General features: G+C 42.2%; 1 protein-coding gene across 2 annotated transcripts in view; it reads left to right on the top strand.

Moving 5' to 3' along the window:
- prex1 (phosphatidylinositol-3,4,5-trisphosphate-dependent Rac exchange factor 1) overlaps window positions 1–20706 on the top strand; it is an 86045-nt gene that overhangs the window by 54051 nt on the left and 11288 nt on the right. For both annotated transcript variants that reach the window (XM_052059687.1, XM_052059688.1), the window contains exons 17-34: window positions 660–805; window positions 2277–2369; window positions 7055–7203; window positions 7278–7363; window positions 9535–9674; window positions 10534–10678; window positions 11030–11205; window positions 11339–11500; window positions 12052–12262; window positions 13339–13606; window positions 14051–14269; window positions 16253–16341; window positions 17148–17230; window positions 18094–18184; window positions 18271–18399; window positions 18730–18771; window positions 19417–19634; window positions 20156–20258. In XM_052059687.1, the coding sequence (XP_051915647.1) occupies window positions 660–805; window positions 2277–2369; window positions 7055–7203; window positions 7278–7363; window positions 9535–9674; window positions 10534–10678; window positions 11030–11205; window positions 11339–11500; window positions 12052–12262; window positions 13339–13606; window positions 14051–14269; window positions 16253–16341; window positions 17148–17230; window positions 18094–18184; window positions 18271–18399; window positions 18730–18771; window positions 19417–19634; window positions 20156–20258 (2550 nt within the window). The remainder of the gene's footprint in view (window positions 1–659; window positions 806–2276; window positions 2370–7054; window positions 7204–7277; window positions 7364–9534; window positions 9675–10533; window positions 10679–11029; window positions 11206–11338; window positions 11501–12051; window positions 12263–13338; window positions 13607–14050; window positions 14270–16252; window positions 16342–17147; window positions 17231–18093; window positions 18185–18270; window positions 18400–18729; window positions 18772–19416; window positions 19635–20155; window positions 20259–20706) is intronic.

The raw sequence follows: 20706 nt of genomic DNA on the forward strand, positions 1-20706 counted from the left end.
GTCAATCTACATAATAAAAAAGATGCTTCTGAAAACAACATCAAACAATGTATTGTTTGCGTACGAGCGAACAAACATTTCCTTTTCGTATACTCTCCAGCTAAGTGCTTGTGAGAACTGGGTCTTTCGTGGTTACTAGTGAAGCATTACATTTTAGCACAGTTCCAGGAACATGTGTTTGTGTGGAATACCGACCTAAGAACATCGAACAATTGGTGTTCTGTCTTGGCAAAACATTTGACTTTTAAAAAGTAAATATATTTTGTTATCTTTCGTAAGCCAACACGTTACGTTTTGGTCACTACTTGGTTAGCTTGTCAGTTGTAGATTTAGCTAGCAGGGTTCCACAAACATCGATGTAACACGATTGTACATGGAACGAAGAAATTTGGATAAAGATAAAAATGAACAATTACAGAATTAACAACACACGTTTGCTTCCAGGAAACACAGTAAAATAGCCATCACTCCATTTTCACTTTGCCTGTTCAGTGTCACTTCTGAGCTTTGGTGCATTGTGGACTGGTTGCTAGCCACAAACTCACTGTACACAAATGACTGTCGAACTCACTGGTATCTTTTGCTGTGGTATGTATTTTAAATATTCAAACACCAGACTCTCTTTTGTCTAATCGTTATATTTTGTGTTCCAACCCCAGTTTTGGAGAAGAGTGAGTTCAAAGATGAGTCTCAGTTCTTCCGCTTTTATGCCGACGAAGAGACGGAAGGAACCAGCTCCAAGAGCAAACAGCTCCAGCGTAATGACTTCAAGCTCATCGAAAACATCTTGGTTAAATCTCTGGTGGTGAGTGTCAAAATATGTTGGAGGCAAAATAAGTCAAAAGGATCCAAAGCCAATCACTGATGAAAGCAGCAGTCCTGTTTGGACATTGGCCCTTTTTTTCTCACAGTACTGTAGAATACATTAGTTGGTCTCTTGCGCCATCAATTTTGCTTCATTTCTTTTTCCTGGGCAACATATTGGAAGGATTTTTTTTTTTTTTTGCACAACACAGTTAAGGAAGGATTGGATGGATTGGCATGAATAGAAAATCAGAGAGAATCACACGAACACTCAAAAAATTAAAAATAAAAATCTACACTACTGGAATAAGTATATTGAGATGAATTTATACTCATTTCACGGTCATGACTACATGTATTTCTCTAATATTAAAACAAAAAAAAAAACTCTTGCCACATCACCACCTGCTGGTCCAACAATGGAAAATTCATTGTAACGTAGCAATTTTGTCCCAGCAGCATGGTTGCGGATACATGATTTAAGTTTGGTACGATGATATCAAAGTCGGAGAGACAAAATCTGGAATTGGAACTCACATTTTTTAAATGCTGCTTTGCAACATAAATTGTCATTGAGTATATCTGGATTGTGGTAGATCGTGGAATTGAACACACATCTACAGCCCCGGCCCAAATTTGTATTCAGCGTGATCCTTGCGCCACACAGTCAAAAGCATTTCGACACAGGCAATTAATCGGGGGTGAACTGGACCACTTAATCCTTCCTCAATCTTATTTCTTCATCTTCACGAGACATGTTAACTTTATAGAAACCCTTTTTTGTTTGTTCCGACATTTATATGCCCCATCACACACATCAAGGGCCAGGTAAATTTCAGAAACTCTTTATTTACCAGCGACATCTTCCTCTCATCTGACGCCACTATCTCCATCTTATGAGGCTGTGCAGCAGGAAGATGGCCCTGAATGCTCACTTATTGGAAGCCAGCTAATGTGCTTGCTTATGACAACATCGAGCACCCCCGTGAACTGAGCAGTAGAGTGCAAGAAGCAGAGAAGCGGGATGCTCTACGTTATGCACACATATGCTCATAACAGCAAACATACACCATTAGGCGCCAGTGTACTCTTTGCAAAGTTTCAGTATCGGATTAATACACAAGTCACGTATAAACCTCGCATCCTTGACCCTTTCATGCACGAATAATTATAACCTCTTATCCTGATAAGCTGTCCACTGTAGTAACCCCTGTCCCTGAAAGGGTTAAGATGGGTTACTTTCATATCGCTACCAGACCAAGTGAAAATATGAAAGACAGCCAGCTAACAGCTAAGTCTAACCTCACAGTTAACAACAGCAACAACGACGGCCATGCTGTATTGCTAACAGTTTCAATCAAAAATGAGCATTATTATATTTGTGAAGGCAGACTATTCGATTCCGCCAGAAGTGGCCAATGAGTGTATGTACGAAGCAGGTTAAATTGAGTAATTCAATCTTTGTGTGCTAGATTCACCCCGAGGAGGAGGATTACGGCTTTGAGATTGAGGAGAAAAACAAGGCCATTGTGGTGAAGTCTGTCACCAGAGGCTCACATGCTGAGGTAACACACACACGCACGTACACACGTGCACACATGCAGACAGAGTGTTCCTTCTCTCTGCCCCATCACATTAGTTTCTGTAGGTGAAGGCTGTCTAATGTTTGGACGGCTGCTGTCTGTCTCTTTCTAATTCCCTGAAGGAGCTTTGTTGTGATTGGATGTTGAGCCGTTGGGCAGGCCCACTCACATTCCCAAAATAAAACACAACAATTAAAGTAACAATGTGCCGCGTTAATGGTTGCTGTACAAAATGGACTGTGAAACTACTTTGGATAGACAGATGATGCATCTGGCTGAACTCTTCTGAACAAGTGTGAGCTTTGTTGTTCCCCGTTTATTGTAACACTTATTTTGTTCATTTAAGCCTGGTGAGGAGGCATGCTTCATTTGTGAGCTAGCAAAATGACACCACAAACTTACAAGTAAAAAGAAAAAAATCTGCAAATCTACGTGTGCCAAATTTCAAATACCGTATTTTCACGACTATTCGACGCACCGTACCAATGGCCGCAGTCTCATTAATGGGTGACATTTCTGTATTTTACACATATACAGGACGCACCGCACGAATAGGCGCAGTTTTAAAGTGGTAAAACATACGCTTAAACATACGGCATGCATGCATGCTAACACGTTCGCTAACACGTTAGCTTGAAGCACACACTGAAGCTCGAAGCTAAAACACGTTTTTAAAAAGGCAACGAAAGCAGAACTGAGTTCGGGTGTATTTTATTTACAAGGTACTCACGTTTTTTGCTCAAGCATCACTCAGAAAGCCATCAAAGTCGTCATCTTCTGTGTCCGAATTAAACAATTGTGCAAGTATCGGTAATCCATCCAAACCGCCGGGTTCCCCCTCGTTGTCAGAGTTACTCTCGTCGTCATGTGGCTCCACGGAAATGATGCCGGCTTTGCCAAAAGCTCGAACAACTGTACTAGGAGCAACGTTCGTCTAAGCAGCTACAATCCATTCACAGATCTTGGCGTAACTAGCCCGGCGCTGCCTCCCACTCTTCGTGAAGCTGTGTTCGCCATCGATCATCCATTTTTCCCATGCCGCTCGCAACTTCACCTTGAACGCCCGGTTGATGCCGATGTCCAGCGGTTGGAGTTCTTTCGTCAAGCCTCCGGGAATGACGGCAAGCTCGGAGTTCATTTGCTTGACTTTGTCTTTCACCGCTGGTGTGAGATGGGCACGCATGGAGTCGTGCGGAAAACGGCCAGCTTTTCTTTGTAGTCCGCTGGAAGTTGCTGAGCCACGGTCGTCTTCACTCTCATAGATAGATGGCGCCGTTTCATAAAGCGAAAGCACCAAGACGGACCTCCTTTAAAATGTTCAATTTTCAATTCTTCGGCTAACGTTTTCGCCCTTAGTCGAATGGTGACCGTGGAGACGCTTCTGCCGGCTGCTCTTTGATCAAGAATCCACCGCTCCAGTTGGTCTTCCAACTCTGGCCACCTCGCCTTATTTCCACGGAAACTGCGCTTGGTCTTTTTGACTTGGCGAAGCTCGTTCTCCTGCTTCCTCCATTTGCGAACCATGGATATTAAATGATATTAAATTCTCTGGCGGCTGCTCGATTCCCGTGTTTCACTGCATAACCGATGACTTGGAGCTTGAATTGCGCTTCGTAGGCGTGTCTCTTTGTGGAACTCATTTTCGGGGGTTCTTGAAAACCAAAACCGAAGTTGTTTTGCAATAATGCACACACTCACATTTTATACATGTGCTGGTACCTGCTAGAGGCGTGCCTTACACGCCCACCCTTCACTCATTGCCGGACCCACCCCCTGCGTGCCTGTCCTCCCTCACGTCCACCTCTCTTCATATATGTAAATTATGGAGAGAGAGAGATATGTAAATATAAGTGTGCGGACGCACTTCACTGATTGGCCGACCGATTCCCCGCACTTCACTGATTGGCCGACCTCACTTCCGCCTTTTCTCTATATAAACAGCATGTCGGGTCTCAGCCAGATTTTGGAACTCGGCTCATAGAAAAGACGCATCGCATTATAAGGCGTCCTGTCCATTTTGGAGAAAATTTTAGACTTTTAATAGCGCCTTATAGTCGTGAAAATACGGTACACAGGGCTCGACTGTAGTTTGTACGTTGTAATATCACTAATCACCACTAGCTGGCAGACATGTCTGAGTTGTGCTGACACTTGGTTTTATATCCCTATACTGTACTACAATGTGAGTAGGCCAAATATGGTTTTGCAGGACAAACATAGTACAGTGGTACCTCTACTTACATTATGCACAACTCTCATTCATTGTGGAATAATCTAATTGTAACATGTATGTGTTACATATTCATTTTTGTGCTTTAGAAAATATTTATGTCTGAATTTTGGGGGCGCTTGGAACAAATTAGGGCATTTACATGGAAAACGCGTCTCTACTTACAACAATTTCTAGTTAAGAAATTTCTTCCAGAACAAATTAATTTTGAAAAAATATAAAAAAAAATACCAAAAACAAGACTTCTTGCTCTTAATGTCAGTTTCTTGTTCAGCCGTTTTGTGCCATCCTTGAATGGTAATTTTTATGCAAGCGAGCCCTTTGCTCTGAAACAAAACTACAATGTGTGGTTATTTTGCTCAAACCTCTTTACTGCTGGGTTAGGATAATGGATGTTTAATAAATGCATTGAAAAATGTACCATAAAAACTGAATTACATTAGGAGCATGTATTTTGCACGTATTTAATCAATATTTAAAACAGCGTGCTCTGCTGTAATTGTGCTCCACTGCAATTTAAGTATCATCGAAAATTCTGTTTAATAGATTCAAACTTTGAATCTAGTCGTAATATGGATTGAGATGAATTGTGAAGATCTTCACTGGTCACTCATTGATTGATGACGAATTGATTAATAGATGACAAATGTTTACGCCTCAGCACCGCATTTGATTTTTTTGTGTGTGAAATAATAGCTGGATCTTAATGATACAAGTCAGGTATTGTGAGCAATTTAGTTTTTGATCCAAATTAAGATCATTTGACAAGTGTTTTCATTCTACTTGGTGCCATTACTCTCAGTTATTTCAGTTTCCCACATCGCGCGCCTTCTCGGCGTCTGGATAATCTCTCTCTTTTTCTCTCTGGGCAGTATTCACAGTAAACCCTCAATCTGTGCTCTCTTTTCTCAATTCCTCTCTTTCCCTCTTGCTCTTTTATTCATCATCCCCAACCTCTCCACAATAACACCATTGGGAGTTGTGACATCGCCAGTGTGCCAGGGCAGTGAATACGGCTCAGCCGATTCCCATGGGGCTCTGAAAGGGGTTCTCACTCACGCGCGCACACACGCACGCACGCACACACACACTTGCACAGCCCTGTGATACTATTACATCAAGTCAGGCAAACTTCTCTGCTCCTCCCGGTCATTCATCCATCCTGGGCCGTTACCCAGAGTCGGGGCCCCAGCTCAACTAAGGCCATCCATCCGGATGTGTGTTCAAGACTAGACTCACACTGGAGTCACATCATTCTCACAACGTGACCACATTTCATGTCCTATAGCAGGTTGCCACATAGTTTGTAAGTCATTAGTAGCTTGTAGCGTGTAATATTGTATTGAATAATTGTATAATTATTTGAGAACTGTGTTGTACAATTGGCATTATTTGGTGTCGGGTGGTCGTTTATTCAGCGTATGTTATTTTGCGCAACTTCACAACAAGAGGATTTTTTTCAATACAGAGCAGGCTTAGGAATATGCACTTTATGGTTAAGTAGGCCTAACAGAACCTCACATGCAGTAACATTTTGACCTCAGTAGTAAAGGAAGAATCCTACCAGAAGGAAACCTTTGGGGTCGTCTTCCGACTTAAAACAATGGTATGAGAAAGTTGTTGCCTGAATGACATGTACATCGGTAAGAGAGAGAGAGTGAAAATACGGTGGACTCCCACTATTTGCAGGGCATAGGGACCAGGGCGCCCCTCAAATAGCGAGAATCCGTGTGTAGGTCCATTGAAATACAATTGAGGTATTTTTTTTAACCCCCAAAGTTATTCAAAATATGCTGACAAATCTCCCCCAAATTGGTTTATTTATATATAAAACAAAAAAAAAACTAATGATGCATGCAGCTAATATTTCTACAGAATGCCCCACCCCCCAGTTTTCCCCCAAAGATGCATTTTATGTTTCATAGACTGGAGTCATTCAAGTGTTATGTGTGCAGTCAAAATTGACTCACAGAGGTTGGGGATTTGAATGGGTGGAAGGATGGATGAATATTTTTTTTCTTTAGCCGTGGGCAGTATTTCTCAACCTTTACTGTGCCGAGTCACACATTTCACAACTGGGGGGGACAAACAAAAAAACAAAACAAAACAAAACTACCTTGTGCCGTCAGGTGAAAGGGCATGACAATGTCTGTCAGTATACAGCACTGGCATAAATGGAGGACGAAAAGATACATTGTATGGCAAGAATCATTTTCAGAGCAGCTAGTGGAAGATTGAATAAAAACTCCCTGGATGCATTGAATAGTTTCATGTTGGCGTCAAAATTTGACAGTGCATTGAACATGTTCACACTCACACCGGTAATACATGAACTCATTGCATCGCTCTCATGACACTCTTACTATCAGACCACAGGCCTGGTGGGACGGTGTAACCTATTATTAAAAAGATCATCCATGTCCATCTGTCCGTCCAGATGGCAGGTCTGCAGGTGGGCAGGAAGATCCACACCATCAACGAGGACCTGTTGTTCCTCAGGCCTTTAGTCGAAGTGGAAGCCATGATCAACCAGGCCTTCTGCATACGACGCTCCTTGCGGCTGCTCGTGGCCACCAAAGCCAAGGAGTAAGTGAACGCACGCATAAACGTGTGCGCAAGCATGGTTGGTGCTTTGGTCTGATGGTTTATATCTCTTTCAGGATTGTGAAGGTCCCTGACAACCCAGACAGCCTTTCCTTTCGACTATGCGGCTCGGCACCCCCTCATGTCTCTGCTGTCAGGAAAGGTGAGTGACCGATTTCATTGACTTGCTGTACACAATCGTTAAATTCATTCCCCTGTGGCATGCAGTCTGAATACCCGATCGTAGACCTCCACCCAGGTTGCACATATCTCATTGACGTTGGCACCAAAGAGTGCACAATACAAGATCGCTTCCATAGTTGCCATATTTTGCATGTTGGAATACTTGAAATGACATTACTTTCTTTGTAACGATTGAACAGTGGTACCTCTACTTACGGACGTCTCTTCATACAAAATGTTCACGTTACGAAATGCTTCAACAGGAAAATATTGCGTCTTGTTACGAAAGAAATTTAAAGATACCAAAGGTAAAAATACAGTCTGGGCCACCGCAATTCAGAGCCCAAGTTGAGCAAAATCTTTATTGACCAAGAACAATCACAAATGATATCATGTATCGTTAGTGTCTATCACAAAGGTAAAAATACAGTCTGGGCTGCTAGTCGCAGCTCAGAGTTTCCTGAACGCAACGTATTTATAGCTGCTCTGCCATTGGCTATTACCGAGCATTATCCTGGCATCCCATTGGCTAAGAGGGACCTCTACCAAATGTATGTGTGTAGATAGATATGTGTTTATGCAGCAATAACATCTGAAACAAAATGTCTACCTGGTTTAGTTTCAGCGTGTATGTTCACTGGCAAAAGTAGTTTTGCTGATGACAAGTGCGCAGCTGCTGAAGTGTAATTGAATTTACATTTCCCAAACTTAGTTATAGGCCTCCTATATTTCGCAGGCCGGACCCCATTGTTTGGGGATCCGTGCACATATTTCAGCAAACTTATCCCTCCAATGACACCATCAGCGCTGCTGAATGCTTTGAAAGTGTTTATGGTGTCAAAAAGACAAATAACATTTCTGAAATCAAGGCAAGGATGAAGCAACCCGAGCCTTTAGCCACCTGTTCCATTCTGCCCTTTGTGAGCCTTTATTGGGTTTTTATGACCACCTGTCACCCACACTGCATTTGGCCAAGGTTCAAATCCTTAAAAAGATCAAACTCTACTTCCCAGTCGCTTCTAATTATACCGGTTTTCTGCACAATTACACCGCCCTAATCCTAACCAAAGCTGTTGGAGGAAATGCAATCGAACATGGATCACCTAATTTAGTTTCCCTCTGTGCTGTCCAATATGGGTCCAGTGGAGTTGTAGTTAGGTAACTGCTGGCGCTCAAGGGAGGAAATGATGCAAGGGATATTTTTAGAATGGGAGGGATACAGATAATGGAGGTGTTGATTGGGCATCTATTCTGTGAAGCCATTAGTGGCTTAGAACCGCATGTTCTGGGGAAAATGGATGGTCTGTTTTCTTGCTGTACCCAAAACAAAAACAATGACAACAACAACAACAAAAAAAACCCTGAAAGGTTATGTTCTGATAATGTCTAAAATGAATTTCACCCCCCCCCCCAAAAAAAAAAGACATGCAGTGGAAGCTTTATGGTTCCATCTCAATTTGTTCAGATTCTTTGAAACCCCTACAAAATAATGGAAATATTCATTGCCATTGTAAAACGTTTGATTGTAGCGATGCTGGTAAAATAGAAAAAATTGCAACACTTAATGATGAGAAGTAATGAGATGTATCACAAATGCACATGAATTGACAGTCATTGTCTCACATGCGGGTATGAGTCGAAACTTGATCTTCATCTGGTGAACAAAGGGCACCAAACAGTATATGCTAACGCAGGAGTTACTGTTTTAGATGCAAATTTGCTTTCTCTGTGTAAATTTTCTGGTCATATTCTGCTTCTCTTCACACCCTTTGTTGAGGTGGGCCATCCTTTTGCTAAGAATTGTGGGAAAGTTCCGCAAACTGAAGTCTTGTGGGGTGCACTCAGGTCCGACAAAATATAAGAGTTAATCCTGCTCACTTAGCTGAGGTTTAGCAAAATTTGCTGACCTTTTAATGACATCGTACATTATGTACTCCAAAGTTTTTGTTGTTGTTGTTGTTTTTTTTTTTTGTTTGTCCTTGTAGGAATCTGGGGTTCCTCTCTAACTTAGGGTTATCCCTCAACAATTGCCACATGTTTTTAATTTGCTTTCTGTGGTCATCCAGCAGTTTCAGATTACACATGCATACTTTTTTTTTTCTAAACTCAACCGATCTCCCCTTTGACCCTTCTCGTTGACACTCTACACAGGCTGGGAGGCAGCAGGGGCGGGGCTTCAACCCGGGCAGGTCATCCTGAAGGTCAACGGCAACAACGTCAACCGCAGCGACTACCAAGAGGTTCTGGAGCATTTCAGCGCACGACAGACAAACCTCGAGCTTCCCCATGTGGTGAGAAGACACGCGCCAGTAGGAACCAAACATGGCGATATTATTGTTTCATATATATTCTAAGACCACAAGTATGATGACATCATTATTCCACTTTGTGGCATACACAACTCATGTCTTGGTAGGTACACAAGACATGAGCATTAACATTATTAACGCTCCAAAAGTCCAACACGTCGACAAGACAAAACAAATATTTCAAAATAACAAGCTTGTATCTTTCTTCAGGAGGGCCAATCACTGCTGCCAAGAATGTTTCGGTTCAATTTTTATTTCCCGAAGTTGTGTTTGAGTTCAGAAGTTCATTCTTAATTCTACTCGTGGAAGCATCCAACCTGCAACGCTCACGTCTGGGTCACAGGAAGTCGGTTGGTGCCAGGCACTTTTTCACAGGGCTTCAGACAGAGTGGGACGTCTCCTCATTGTATTAAGGGCACTGCAGTGTTTTGTTCTCTTTCAGTCATCCCCCGCCTACTATTATTCTCTTTCCAAATCCTTTTCGCTCACACCCAATGAGCAGGCTCAGCCAAAGTGTGAATCCTCTTTGGTTTTGTTTCACCAAATCGTTGCAGCTTCATTTGATATCAGGATGTTGTTGTTCATGTGGTTGGTTGCACTGCCGGGTTTTTGGGTCGAGCATGGACTGCACCCTCGGCGGAACTTCTTATTTCTCTTTATTAAAAGCATATCCGCATATGTTAACTGTTGGAATTCTGAATGTAGATTAAGGAAAGTGGGCACAGTGGGCACACTTGATAGTTAATCATGAAAAATTAACAATCACTTATCAATTAATTCTTAAATATTCTATTCATGGATGTACCGATTAATATTCGGCTCTACTTTTCTGCATCCTCAGTGTCAGTGGGTGTACCGTGCTTTTGAGGATGTGGAAGAGCTTCAAGGCCCGCAAGCTTTAGCTGAAAAGGAAGAGAGTCCGTTCAGGCCTTACCCTGTAGAAAACGGCTCTGACCACAGTGAGGAGAATGGCACCAACGGAACAGGTGACCGATTATTCGCACATTTTTTTTCTTCTTTCTTTTTTTTTCTCCATACATTTTACACTGTTTTGTGACTCTTTTAAGATAAGATAAGATAAGATATCCTTTATTCGTCCCACACTGGGGAAATTTACGGCCCAACCATTTCATTCTGACCAATGAACTATTGCTGGTTTCTGTATGATTGAGTAATAATGCAACCATAAGATTTCGTCATTGCTTCTTACATCAGGATCAGTTGATTCGAAAATGCATGGATGGATGACCATATGTTACACAATCTGATGTTTGGCGTAAGGGCACAAAGTAGTTATTAATGATTTTCTTTCTCATTTCTTATTCGATGGTTCACAGATTATAGCCTGGGAAGCCTGTCCATCTCAGATGACACACCGCTGGTCAATTTGACTGTGGATAATGTCCACCTGGAGCATGGGGTGCTTTATGAATATGTCAGCACTGCTGGGATCAAGAGCCATGTCCTTGAGAAGATAAAGCAACCCAAAGGCTGCTTTAGTCTCACTGCTAAGGTAGTTTACCAGGTTAAGCCTTGCTAAAATAGTATTTTGCCTTTACTCGTAATTTCCATGAATATGTTATATTAACGTGTGTCACAAATTAGGTGGTATATTTCCTTCACTTCTCTGCTATCTATGCACGCAGATCCTTGAGGCATTCTGTCGCGATGACAGGCTGTTTGTTAGCAATTGCAGCCAGCTCATCTCGCGGAGTGACAAAGTGGTCACGATGCCCCAGTATGAGTTCAGGCACATCTGTGACACCAAGCTGGAGAGCATCCGATGGCGCATCAACAACTACCAGCAGGTATGGAACCCCCCTGGTCTTGCTTCACGAACATGAGTGGAGCGTGGTTCTTGTTGCTGGATATTTAATCCTTTCCAAACTGGTAGACGTCAATTACTTCATATCTCATCTGTTCTTGAATTTCTTTGCATCGTGCTGTTTTGTTGCGACTTTTGGCTGACTTCGTTTGACCAGACAGGTTCTATATCAAAGTGATTTCTTGATTAAACCGATCTGGGGGTAACTAGGCTTGAATGTGATGAGTGAAATTAAGTCAGCTTTCCAAAAAATGTGATCAGCATCAGTTAATTCATGATTTAACAAGGGGGTTGATCCTCTTTCACATAGGGCCAGGACCCCCCCACGCCCCCACTAACCCCTCTTAATTATAATTTATAAAATCACCATTTAAAAACTGCATCTCATGTTTACATAATGGATTATCTTTTTCTCACATTCACATTGGTTTGATGATTTTAATTGCTATTGCCCTTTTCTGCTGCAGTGATGATTAAGGATTGCATGTAGATAATGAACTAGTTCTCGTTGTGTTTCCCATATTTTTCTCCCAGTTTTCCTTGGAACTTCGAAACATGGCCTGGCCCACCTTTAGGCAAGCCAGCATCGGAACCCACCCGCTCAGCTGCATGGACTTTGTTCCTACCAACTTCCACGTCAACCTGATGCAGGTTTCCTACCCCAAAAGTGTTACCTCCGCTGGCAGGACTTTTAGTATCCGCTTTGGACGGAAGAACTCTCTGTATGGCCTCGACCCTGATCAAGGTAGTACAGTACCCCTATATATTGATAAATATTTATACACAATGTTGAAAATGGAGGACATTTAATCCGATTTCAGTTATATTGGTGAAAACAATGCAGTACGTAAATATTCATTTTAATCTTTTGAAATCCGTCCGTGATGGTACCGGGGGTAGTTAGAGCCGACTTAACAGCAGCTCAGAAACGTCTCTGGCTAATTGACCTTTATGGCCAGTGAAATCCCTCAGTGCAGGGAATGGAATGCCATTAGTTCGCTACAGCTATTCCCATAGTACATCCGAAGAGTGCTTCGTTGTTCGGACCCCATTAAGCCCTCTGCCACGTTCTTGCTATTGACAAGTGACTGGTGTTTTTTTTACCTAAGTAAAAATTTGATGGCGCAGAGGTCAAAGGGCAGAGAAAAATTGACATTGTGTGTACATCAGGGGAAAAAAAAGTCTTCACGCAATAATTTTATAAAACAATTCTTTTTTTTCTTTTTGTGAATAGTAGATTTCCTTTTTGATTTACTAAACAGTCAAATAATTCCATCCACTTTCATGAAAGATGTAAATGCAACGCAGCTGTCTCGACAACATCTCTTGCATTGTTCCTCGGGACTTACTTGTGCGCCGTCGGACATCTGCCTCGCAGTTGCACGGAGCAGATGTTCCCATTCATCTAAAAATGCAGGTTTTAAAAATAGAGTACGAGGCACTGCTTTATGTCAAAGTTACTAATAATACTCAGTTTGGATTCCGAGCGGGATTTCTCAGGTTACTGTCGCTTTATTTTGACTTTCAACTTATTTATTTAACTGAACTCTTGTTTTTCAGCCGCCGGAGTGCATGTCAACAAGCTCTCCCTTTTAAATGGAAAGCAGACAAACGTGTTAACTTCATACATTTAAAACATCTGTTGTGGATATCAACGACAGACAGTCGAGTCTGTTTTATTCACCCGCCGCAGCCCACAAGTGTTTTCTACTCTTCTCTACTTTACTCTGCGATATTTGATTCCATTCTTCATCGATTTATCTTTTTTCCTCAGCCCTTCTTATACCCTGCATTCATCTATTCTACTCTTTCCACACCCAGCTCAACTGAACCCGATGTCACACACCCAGCATTGCGTCACAAGCATGGGAGCGCCTTCGTGGAACTCTTCGGGCCCGGATGGGGAGGACGGAGAGGACTCTGTGAATGGGGGCGAAGGTTTGATGGACAGCCGGGGTCACGGCGAAGGCGGCTTGAGCTTTTTGCTCAAGCAGGAAGACACGGAGACGCAGGACGCCTACCTTCACTTGTACAGCCGCCTGGACGTTGCTGTTCGGGAAATGAAGCAATATGTGGCTCAGATCGACGTGTAAGTGGGATCGGTTGATTGTTCCCTTTTCGTCTTTCATTCAACAGGAAGTCTTGACTTATCTTATCATAACATTGGGATAGACGATGATGCGTGTCTCGCCTCCACAATGATATTTAGAAAACTCTGTGGAAAGAGTCGGTCAGTTGTCAAGCCCACATTTTTTTGTGCTCTTTGCTTGTTTAAGGCTGACAATTTAAGAAAAGAACATTCCTAAGGCCCAAAATATTTATGAACCAGGTCAGTGCATAAATAGGAGAGAGCGAAACACGCTCATTTTGAGTCAGTACGGAGGAAGGGGTGTAACATGCAGCAGTGAGTGAAATCTTTGATTGTGAGGGAGGGAGGGAGTCTTTGTCAGCATCATGCAGTGTACTTTGCTGTCGTAAAATGACTGTCAGATTTTATTTTTTAATCTGAATATTTTTTCTTGTGTTTCTGCAGTCTCCTGTCATCCATCACCGAGCCTACACAGATCCAGACAGTTGGAGGAGAGGCTCCCGTCTATGATACAGCCCAGCCCCCTTCTTTGGGTGCCTCTGAGGACAACTGCGACCAGGACAAAGTGGAGCAAGGTGGCATCAAACGGGTTTGCTTCAAGGTGAACGAGGAAGACCAGGAGGACTCAGGTCATGACACAATGAGCTACAGAGACTCCTACAGGTGACTGAAGCATTTCTTGAGCTTTCATGATAGCTTTGAAATACTGTATACTGATACCTGAGCTATCTCGACTCATTGCGCAATATTTTCCCAACATCGGATTCTCAAGTTCTTGGAGACACAGGAAACTCTTGTCTCACACCTGGATTAAACATGAGCAAGTGTTTCAGTTCGTTTACTGACTTCACAAACCCATAATGCAGCTCATCTCCCCCCCCCCCCCCCCCCCCCCATCCTTTTGGAGCCTGACAATTCATTCCAGATGTTGGCATCGTAATTTAAAATCCAATGGCCAAAAATGACTTCAAAATGTTTTGGTCTGATCTGGTTATGTAATTTGCTTGTTGTGAGCTCACTTGAGATTGTGTGTGCGTGTGTGTGTGTGTGTGTGTGTGTTGCCCCACTGAGGCCCGCCCTCCACCACCCACAAAGTTGTAGTTATTGGTTGTTGATGCGGTGGGTTGGTCTATAATCGAGCCAAGCGTTTGGGGTGTGGCCTTCTGGCCCAGTCTCTCATTAAGGCGCCGCCACAACATGTTGGAACTACCTCATTGCAATAAGATGTGATGGGGAATGTAGGCCAGGCTTTGTTTGTTAGTTTGACAATAACTTTAAGGTAGGAGGGTGCACAGGGAGGGGAATATATTTATTCATCATCGGTCTGGGTGGTATTAAATGTGACTGCAGGAAGTGTGTGCAAATATCACGATTAAGTAGCTTCTGTTGCAAACTGCTGTGCGATTGGTTATAAATCTCTTACGTAAATCCTGAGATGACTAGTAGTGAGTTTTAGGGATGTTGTTGATCCCTCCGGGTTTCTTGTTGTTCAATTATGGTTTGTTTGGGTTTTGTTTCTGTTGATTTCCGATCTTTTTTTCTATGGCTCTAAAATGATCCGGGCTTTGAGTAAACGGAAATTATATGGTGACATCATCGCCTCGTGGGCTGGCATGCATGTTACAGTGCATTAAGTCATTGACCGGAGATTGTTTTGACTGTGTTGTCTGCTGCCTGTTACTGTAATGACTAAATTACAGCTGTTCCACTATAGTATTGGCTTTCATTATGACATGCAACTCTATTTAAACATCTGATTACACTGTAATTATTTATATTCGTATAGTATTCCATCACCTTGTGGATATTTCATTCCATTACCCAAGCTTTTGTGTACCGGTTTACATATTTATTCTATTTGATACTTATATGTCTGGTTTGATGCAATCTGCATTTCCTGGCCCTGTACCCGTGGCATACACTATTAACAATGAATCTATACATCGTTTTTAAATCTAAGTTGGACGTGGGAATGTGAATTGTGAAATACTTGATGCTATATTTACTGCAGCCTAAACAAACACATTTATTAGAGCGGGTGCATTGTTGCTTGCTTGTATGAGTGCACCGGTGAATAAAAAGTGAATGGTGAACCTGAGCCAAACCGGTGACAGATTGCTGTGTGAACACAGTCCGCTTAATTGCTGCCATCCTGCGCACCCCCACCAAGCTGACACGCACGCACGCACGCACAGAAACGCAAAGTAGTCAAGCAGGTGATAACTAGCCATTGCCCCCCCTCCCGTGCCATCCGGGAGGAAGAGAAAGACGGTTCTTGTCGTGTGGTTCACTTCCTGCTTGGCCATCCATCACTTTGCTCTCTGTGAATCATTTGCAACACGTCTGAGCCACTCAAGGACGCAGAATTAAAATGGCTGTGTAATTAAAGCCACATAAATCGTCATGGTGCTCCTGCAAATCTCGTTGATCATAAATACCTACGGTATAAATACCAACCTTAAAATAAAAATAACAGTTCTGGACATTTATTATCGTCTTGTTTAGCTTTCGACGCTATCAGAAACGTATTTGACAGCATAATTACAAGATAAAGCTTGGCAAACGTCCTCAGTGGTTGCAGAGAGGAATGGCGCATTTTAACTGTGTTTGTGTTTGTTTGGTTTTTTTTATGTGCTTTTATGTTAGTGAATGCAACAGCAACCGAGACTCTGTCCTGTCCTACACGAGTGTGAGGAGTAACAGCTCTTACCTGGGAAGTGACGAAATGGGATCAGGTAACAAAAACCCGAAGAGAAAAATGTAGGGCAACCCTTTATTTTGTTGTTAGGTATTCATCCAAAATGCCACGCTCTCATTCTCTTTTTTATCTGCTCTTACACACTTTCAGTCCTTTCTTTTATTTTTCTGCCTGGCTTCTCGCCACATTGGAGACTAACGTCCTGATTCAATGCCAGAGCCAACGCGAGGGGAAAAAAAATGTGTCAGTGCATCTCACAACTAACATTGAAACAACTTATGTGCACAAATATTCATGCCCTTAGGTGCAGTTCTTTTTTTTTTTACGCCAACCTTAATAAAAATATGACTTATCATTTTTATTTATTTATCAAAAGTGTACGATCATGACATCTGGCATCACACCTTAAAGCTACAATATTTAAGAATCGATCCTAAAAACAGCTCTATAATTTGTGAGCGGTACACCAATTTGTATCAAGTTTGGAGCACAGTATAGTGTATATTTGTGGTTGCAATGGTGGCCGCTGATCTTTTCCGGATCTTCCACTTCCCTCGTATGTAATATTGATGGACTACCCGGGACTAACTAAATATAGCGTACGTATGGACCAAGGCGCCAAGAAGTGACAGTGGAGGTGTGACCACAGTCATCTTCAAGAAATACGATCCGTTTAGTGAAATGTATCCTTTCTTAGAGTAGAGTAAGCCCCCCCCCCAACCTCCCCGCCCTTTAATAGGAGCATTTTCAAAAAAATAATAAACAAACCTGAAACAAATACACTTTTGCACCGCTGAATTAAATATCCACATCATTTTACACTGTATGTGTTCTGCTTGCCAGGGGATGAGTTGCCTTGTGACATGAGGATCCCCTCGGACAAACAGGACAAGTTGCACGGCTGTCTCGAGCACCTTTTCAACCAGGTGTGTTCACTTTTGAAGAAATGTACTGTATGTATGTGTTCAACAGTGGTCGCACCAAAGTTCTGTCAAGTACTCAAGTGCTTCTCAATGTTGGATATGAGTACCACTGGTGGTACACAGGGCCTTTCGAGGGGTGGGTGGTGGTTGGGGGTGGGGGGGGGGGGGGGGATTTGGAACACTGAATACAAATAAAATGTAAAACTTGCAATACTCTCCAACATTGCATTTGTTTTCCACAAAACATGAAAATGAGACCGCTCATTGGCTATAATCGGCAGCTCTGTTTATCCGTTTTGCTTTTTAAAAAGGATATTTAAGTGTAACAAGTATTTTGAAGGGTGGGGACTTGGTGTGTGTGGGTGTGTGTGTGTGTGTTGTGGTTCTTAATAGAGGTATAGCAGTGGAATGCGCTCCGCCCCGCACACCTCAAAAAAAATAAATAAAAATAAAAAGCCTCCTCTGTTTCGTAGAAAATATCTTGGATGGTATCACCCATGAAAAATGGGGAAACACTCTGTATGAGAGAGAGAGAGAGAGAGAGCGGTGGAGAGAGAGATAGTTACATGCATACATATACACACACAAGATTAGTTGCAAAAAGAATAAGTACTTGGAGTTGTGGGTTTTTGGTTTGTTTGTTTTCACATGGAAGTGAAGCAATTCCTGCCCTGTTTGTTAATTACTTTTTTTGTATGTGGAAAGTTGTGGCGGTTAATAAAGTTGCACGGCAATATTACCCAACAAAAAAGCCCTCCGGTTTGGGGTGAATGCGGTAGATTTGTTTTCATTCATGCGTAAGTTCATTTTTGTGCGTGTGTGTGTGTGTGTGTGTGTGTGTGTGTGTGTGTGTGTGTTGCACACAGGTTGACTCCATCAACTGTCTCCTCAAAGGAAGTGTCATGACCAAGGCCTGTGAGGAGACCAAGTACTTCTATTCCGATCACAGCCAACCAGGTTCATATTTGTATGTTTTTGTATGTTTTAATAGTGTCGCCAGCCACAGGCAACACTCACTTATTTTGCTATTTTTATCTCAACAGAGTTTCGCCAGACGGAAGACTGGACAGTTCGTTGTCGTTATGTCATCCACAAGAACATCCAGGAGGACCCTTGGAACCTTCCCAACTCGATTAAAACTCTGGTGGAGAGCCTGCAGAGATTTGTGGAAGGTTTGTAAATAAGTACACCAATATGTATTCTTTGGCGTTCGACTCAGCATGATTTGTCCTTGATTTTACTGCTTGGTCCTATCCACCGCCTTTATTACCGATTCGTCTTACTGTTTATTGTGTATGTTAAATCGCTCCATGTACAGCACTTTGTATGCAGCGATGGCTGTTCGAAAGTGCTCTATAAATACTGTTGACTTGACTTGACTTGACCTGTGCATCATACGCCAGCATGACTGTATTCAGTGCAATCATATTTGCAATATGTATAGATTTATCGTGGAAACACAATTATCACGACATCCTGTTTTTCATCTTTTTTTTTTTCAGATGGAAAGAGCCAGCTTCTCCTGGCCCTGCTTAAATGCACAGGTTAGTGTAAAACGTCATTGTTTTTAATGCGACGGACAATAAAACTAAGATGACAACAACAATGCAAGAGTTTATATTTTGTCTCTCCCAGCTGGATCCAATATTGTCGCGGGTCAGTGTAGGGTTGTAGCCAATTCCCTGCTTCTCATGGGTTTATGGGTTGCTGTCTAAGTTCTGGAGCAAGCAGTCCAGCAGAAAGAAAGACTTGGCTCCTCCATACTTGGTGGATCTGCCATCATTTTATGCCCTATTAGGTCACTGCAGTATTCTGACGGTCTTTTACTGACTGGCTTTCACATTAAATATTAAAGATGATCATGATTTGCAGTCCATTGCTTCTTAATTGTGAAATGCAATTTTCTATTAGCTGCCACTTAAGTACTTTTTTTTTTACAGGCAGGCATTGCTTTCAGACTTATTCTATTTTTTTACTGGGATTTGATCAGATACCGTAGATTTTTTTTTCCTTCTAAGAACTTTTGTCAACTGAAAAATGTAAATGACTTTGGAGCGTGCATTTTAACCATGTGAAGGGTTCTGTGACTTCTCTTGGGTGCGAAGTACTATAAAAATATAATGTACTTCTTGTTCTTACCCACCTCATTCACTTTTTTCAAATGAGGATTTCCATCTTTCTTTCACCAGACACAGCTCTGCAGCTTCGGCGCGATGTCATTTTTTGCCAGGCCGCCACAGCTGCTGTGTGCACACTGGCCGAGCAGCTGCTTGCCGCATTACGATGCCGCTTCAACAACGCCGGCGAGTACCAGGAAGATAGCAAGGAAACTAGCCGCAAATGGCTGGAGCAAATATCTGCCATTGGCGTGCTGGTGCACTTGCAGTCCACGTTAGCGCCCCATGTGGTGAGGACAAGTGTTGCAGATCAGCTCACATTTTCTATTCCAATGCTTCGAAGTGTCGGTCTATCCATCCATCCATTTTCTAATCAGCTTTTTCCTCACGAGGGTCGCGGGCGTGCTGGTGCATATCCCAGCTGTCTTCGAGCACTTGGTGGTCTACTGTATAGTAAAATCTACAAATTGGAATCCAAGTAATAAGAGTCAGCAAAACATGGAGTTCAAACTGTAAAATCACAGCCATAGCCTATTGATGACATGTTGCGCATAGAATCACTGAAATAGTGTATATGGGAGAAACAAACACAAAGCTCCCGCGGAAACACGCAGTAATTCATTTACATTTTTTTTATAATTAAAGTGATCCCCCTCTGCAAAAAAAAAAAAAAAAAAAGACGACGATCCGAGAATTTGTAACTGGCAGGAATTGATTTGAATATATTTGTTGGAATAGATTTGTGCTTATAGTGCATCAAAACTGTCCTCCCGGTGCCTTTTCTCATCCTGCCCCCTCTCTCCTCCATCAGAAAGAAGAACGGACCATGCTCGAAGACATCAAGGCGGCTCTGTCAGACTTGGACAAAGTCACAGTGTTCTTCAGGCAACTGGAGGATGAATGTCTAGTTGCAAGTAAGATCACAAAGACGTCTTCAGTCGGTCCAGCCCAGTCAATCCAGACGGCTGGTGATGAGCAGCTGTACGGTTAAACTGAATTTGGGATAAAATTGCATAATGTGTGCATATGCTCACTTAGACTTGACCGTAATACTTTGTTCAAAGGAGAATGACTAGTCAGAATAGCAATTTGTTCCATTGCGTCAAACGCGTTAGAACTAAGACTAAGAGCAAAACAGCATAAGAATAATTAAAAAAAAGGAAACTACAGTTGTTGTTGTTCTGGCCATCTTAAAAATAAATGACATCCAGTTATAGCCCAAATAGAGCATCTATAAAACTAAGTTTGTTTTTTTTTCGTTTTTAACCAATAACCTTCTCACACAAAAATGGGCACACTCTACATCTTGCCATATCTATCTTTCTGACCTTTTTTTTTTTTTTAATTGCTTTGTACCGGTAT

This window comes from Hippocampus zosterae, chromosome 2 (assembly GCF_025434085.1).
Source record: "Hippocampus zosterae strain Florida chromosome 2, ASM2543408v3, whole genome shotgun sequence".
In the NCBI taxonomy this organism is placed as follows: Eukaryota; Metazoa; Chordata; class Actinopteri; order Syngnathiformes; family Syngnathidae; genus Hippocampus; species Hippocampus zosterae.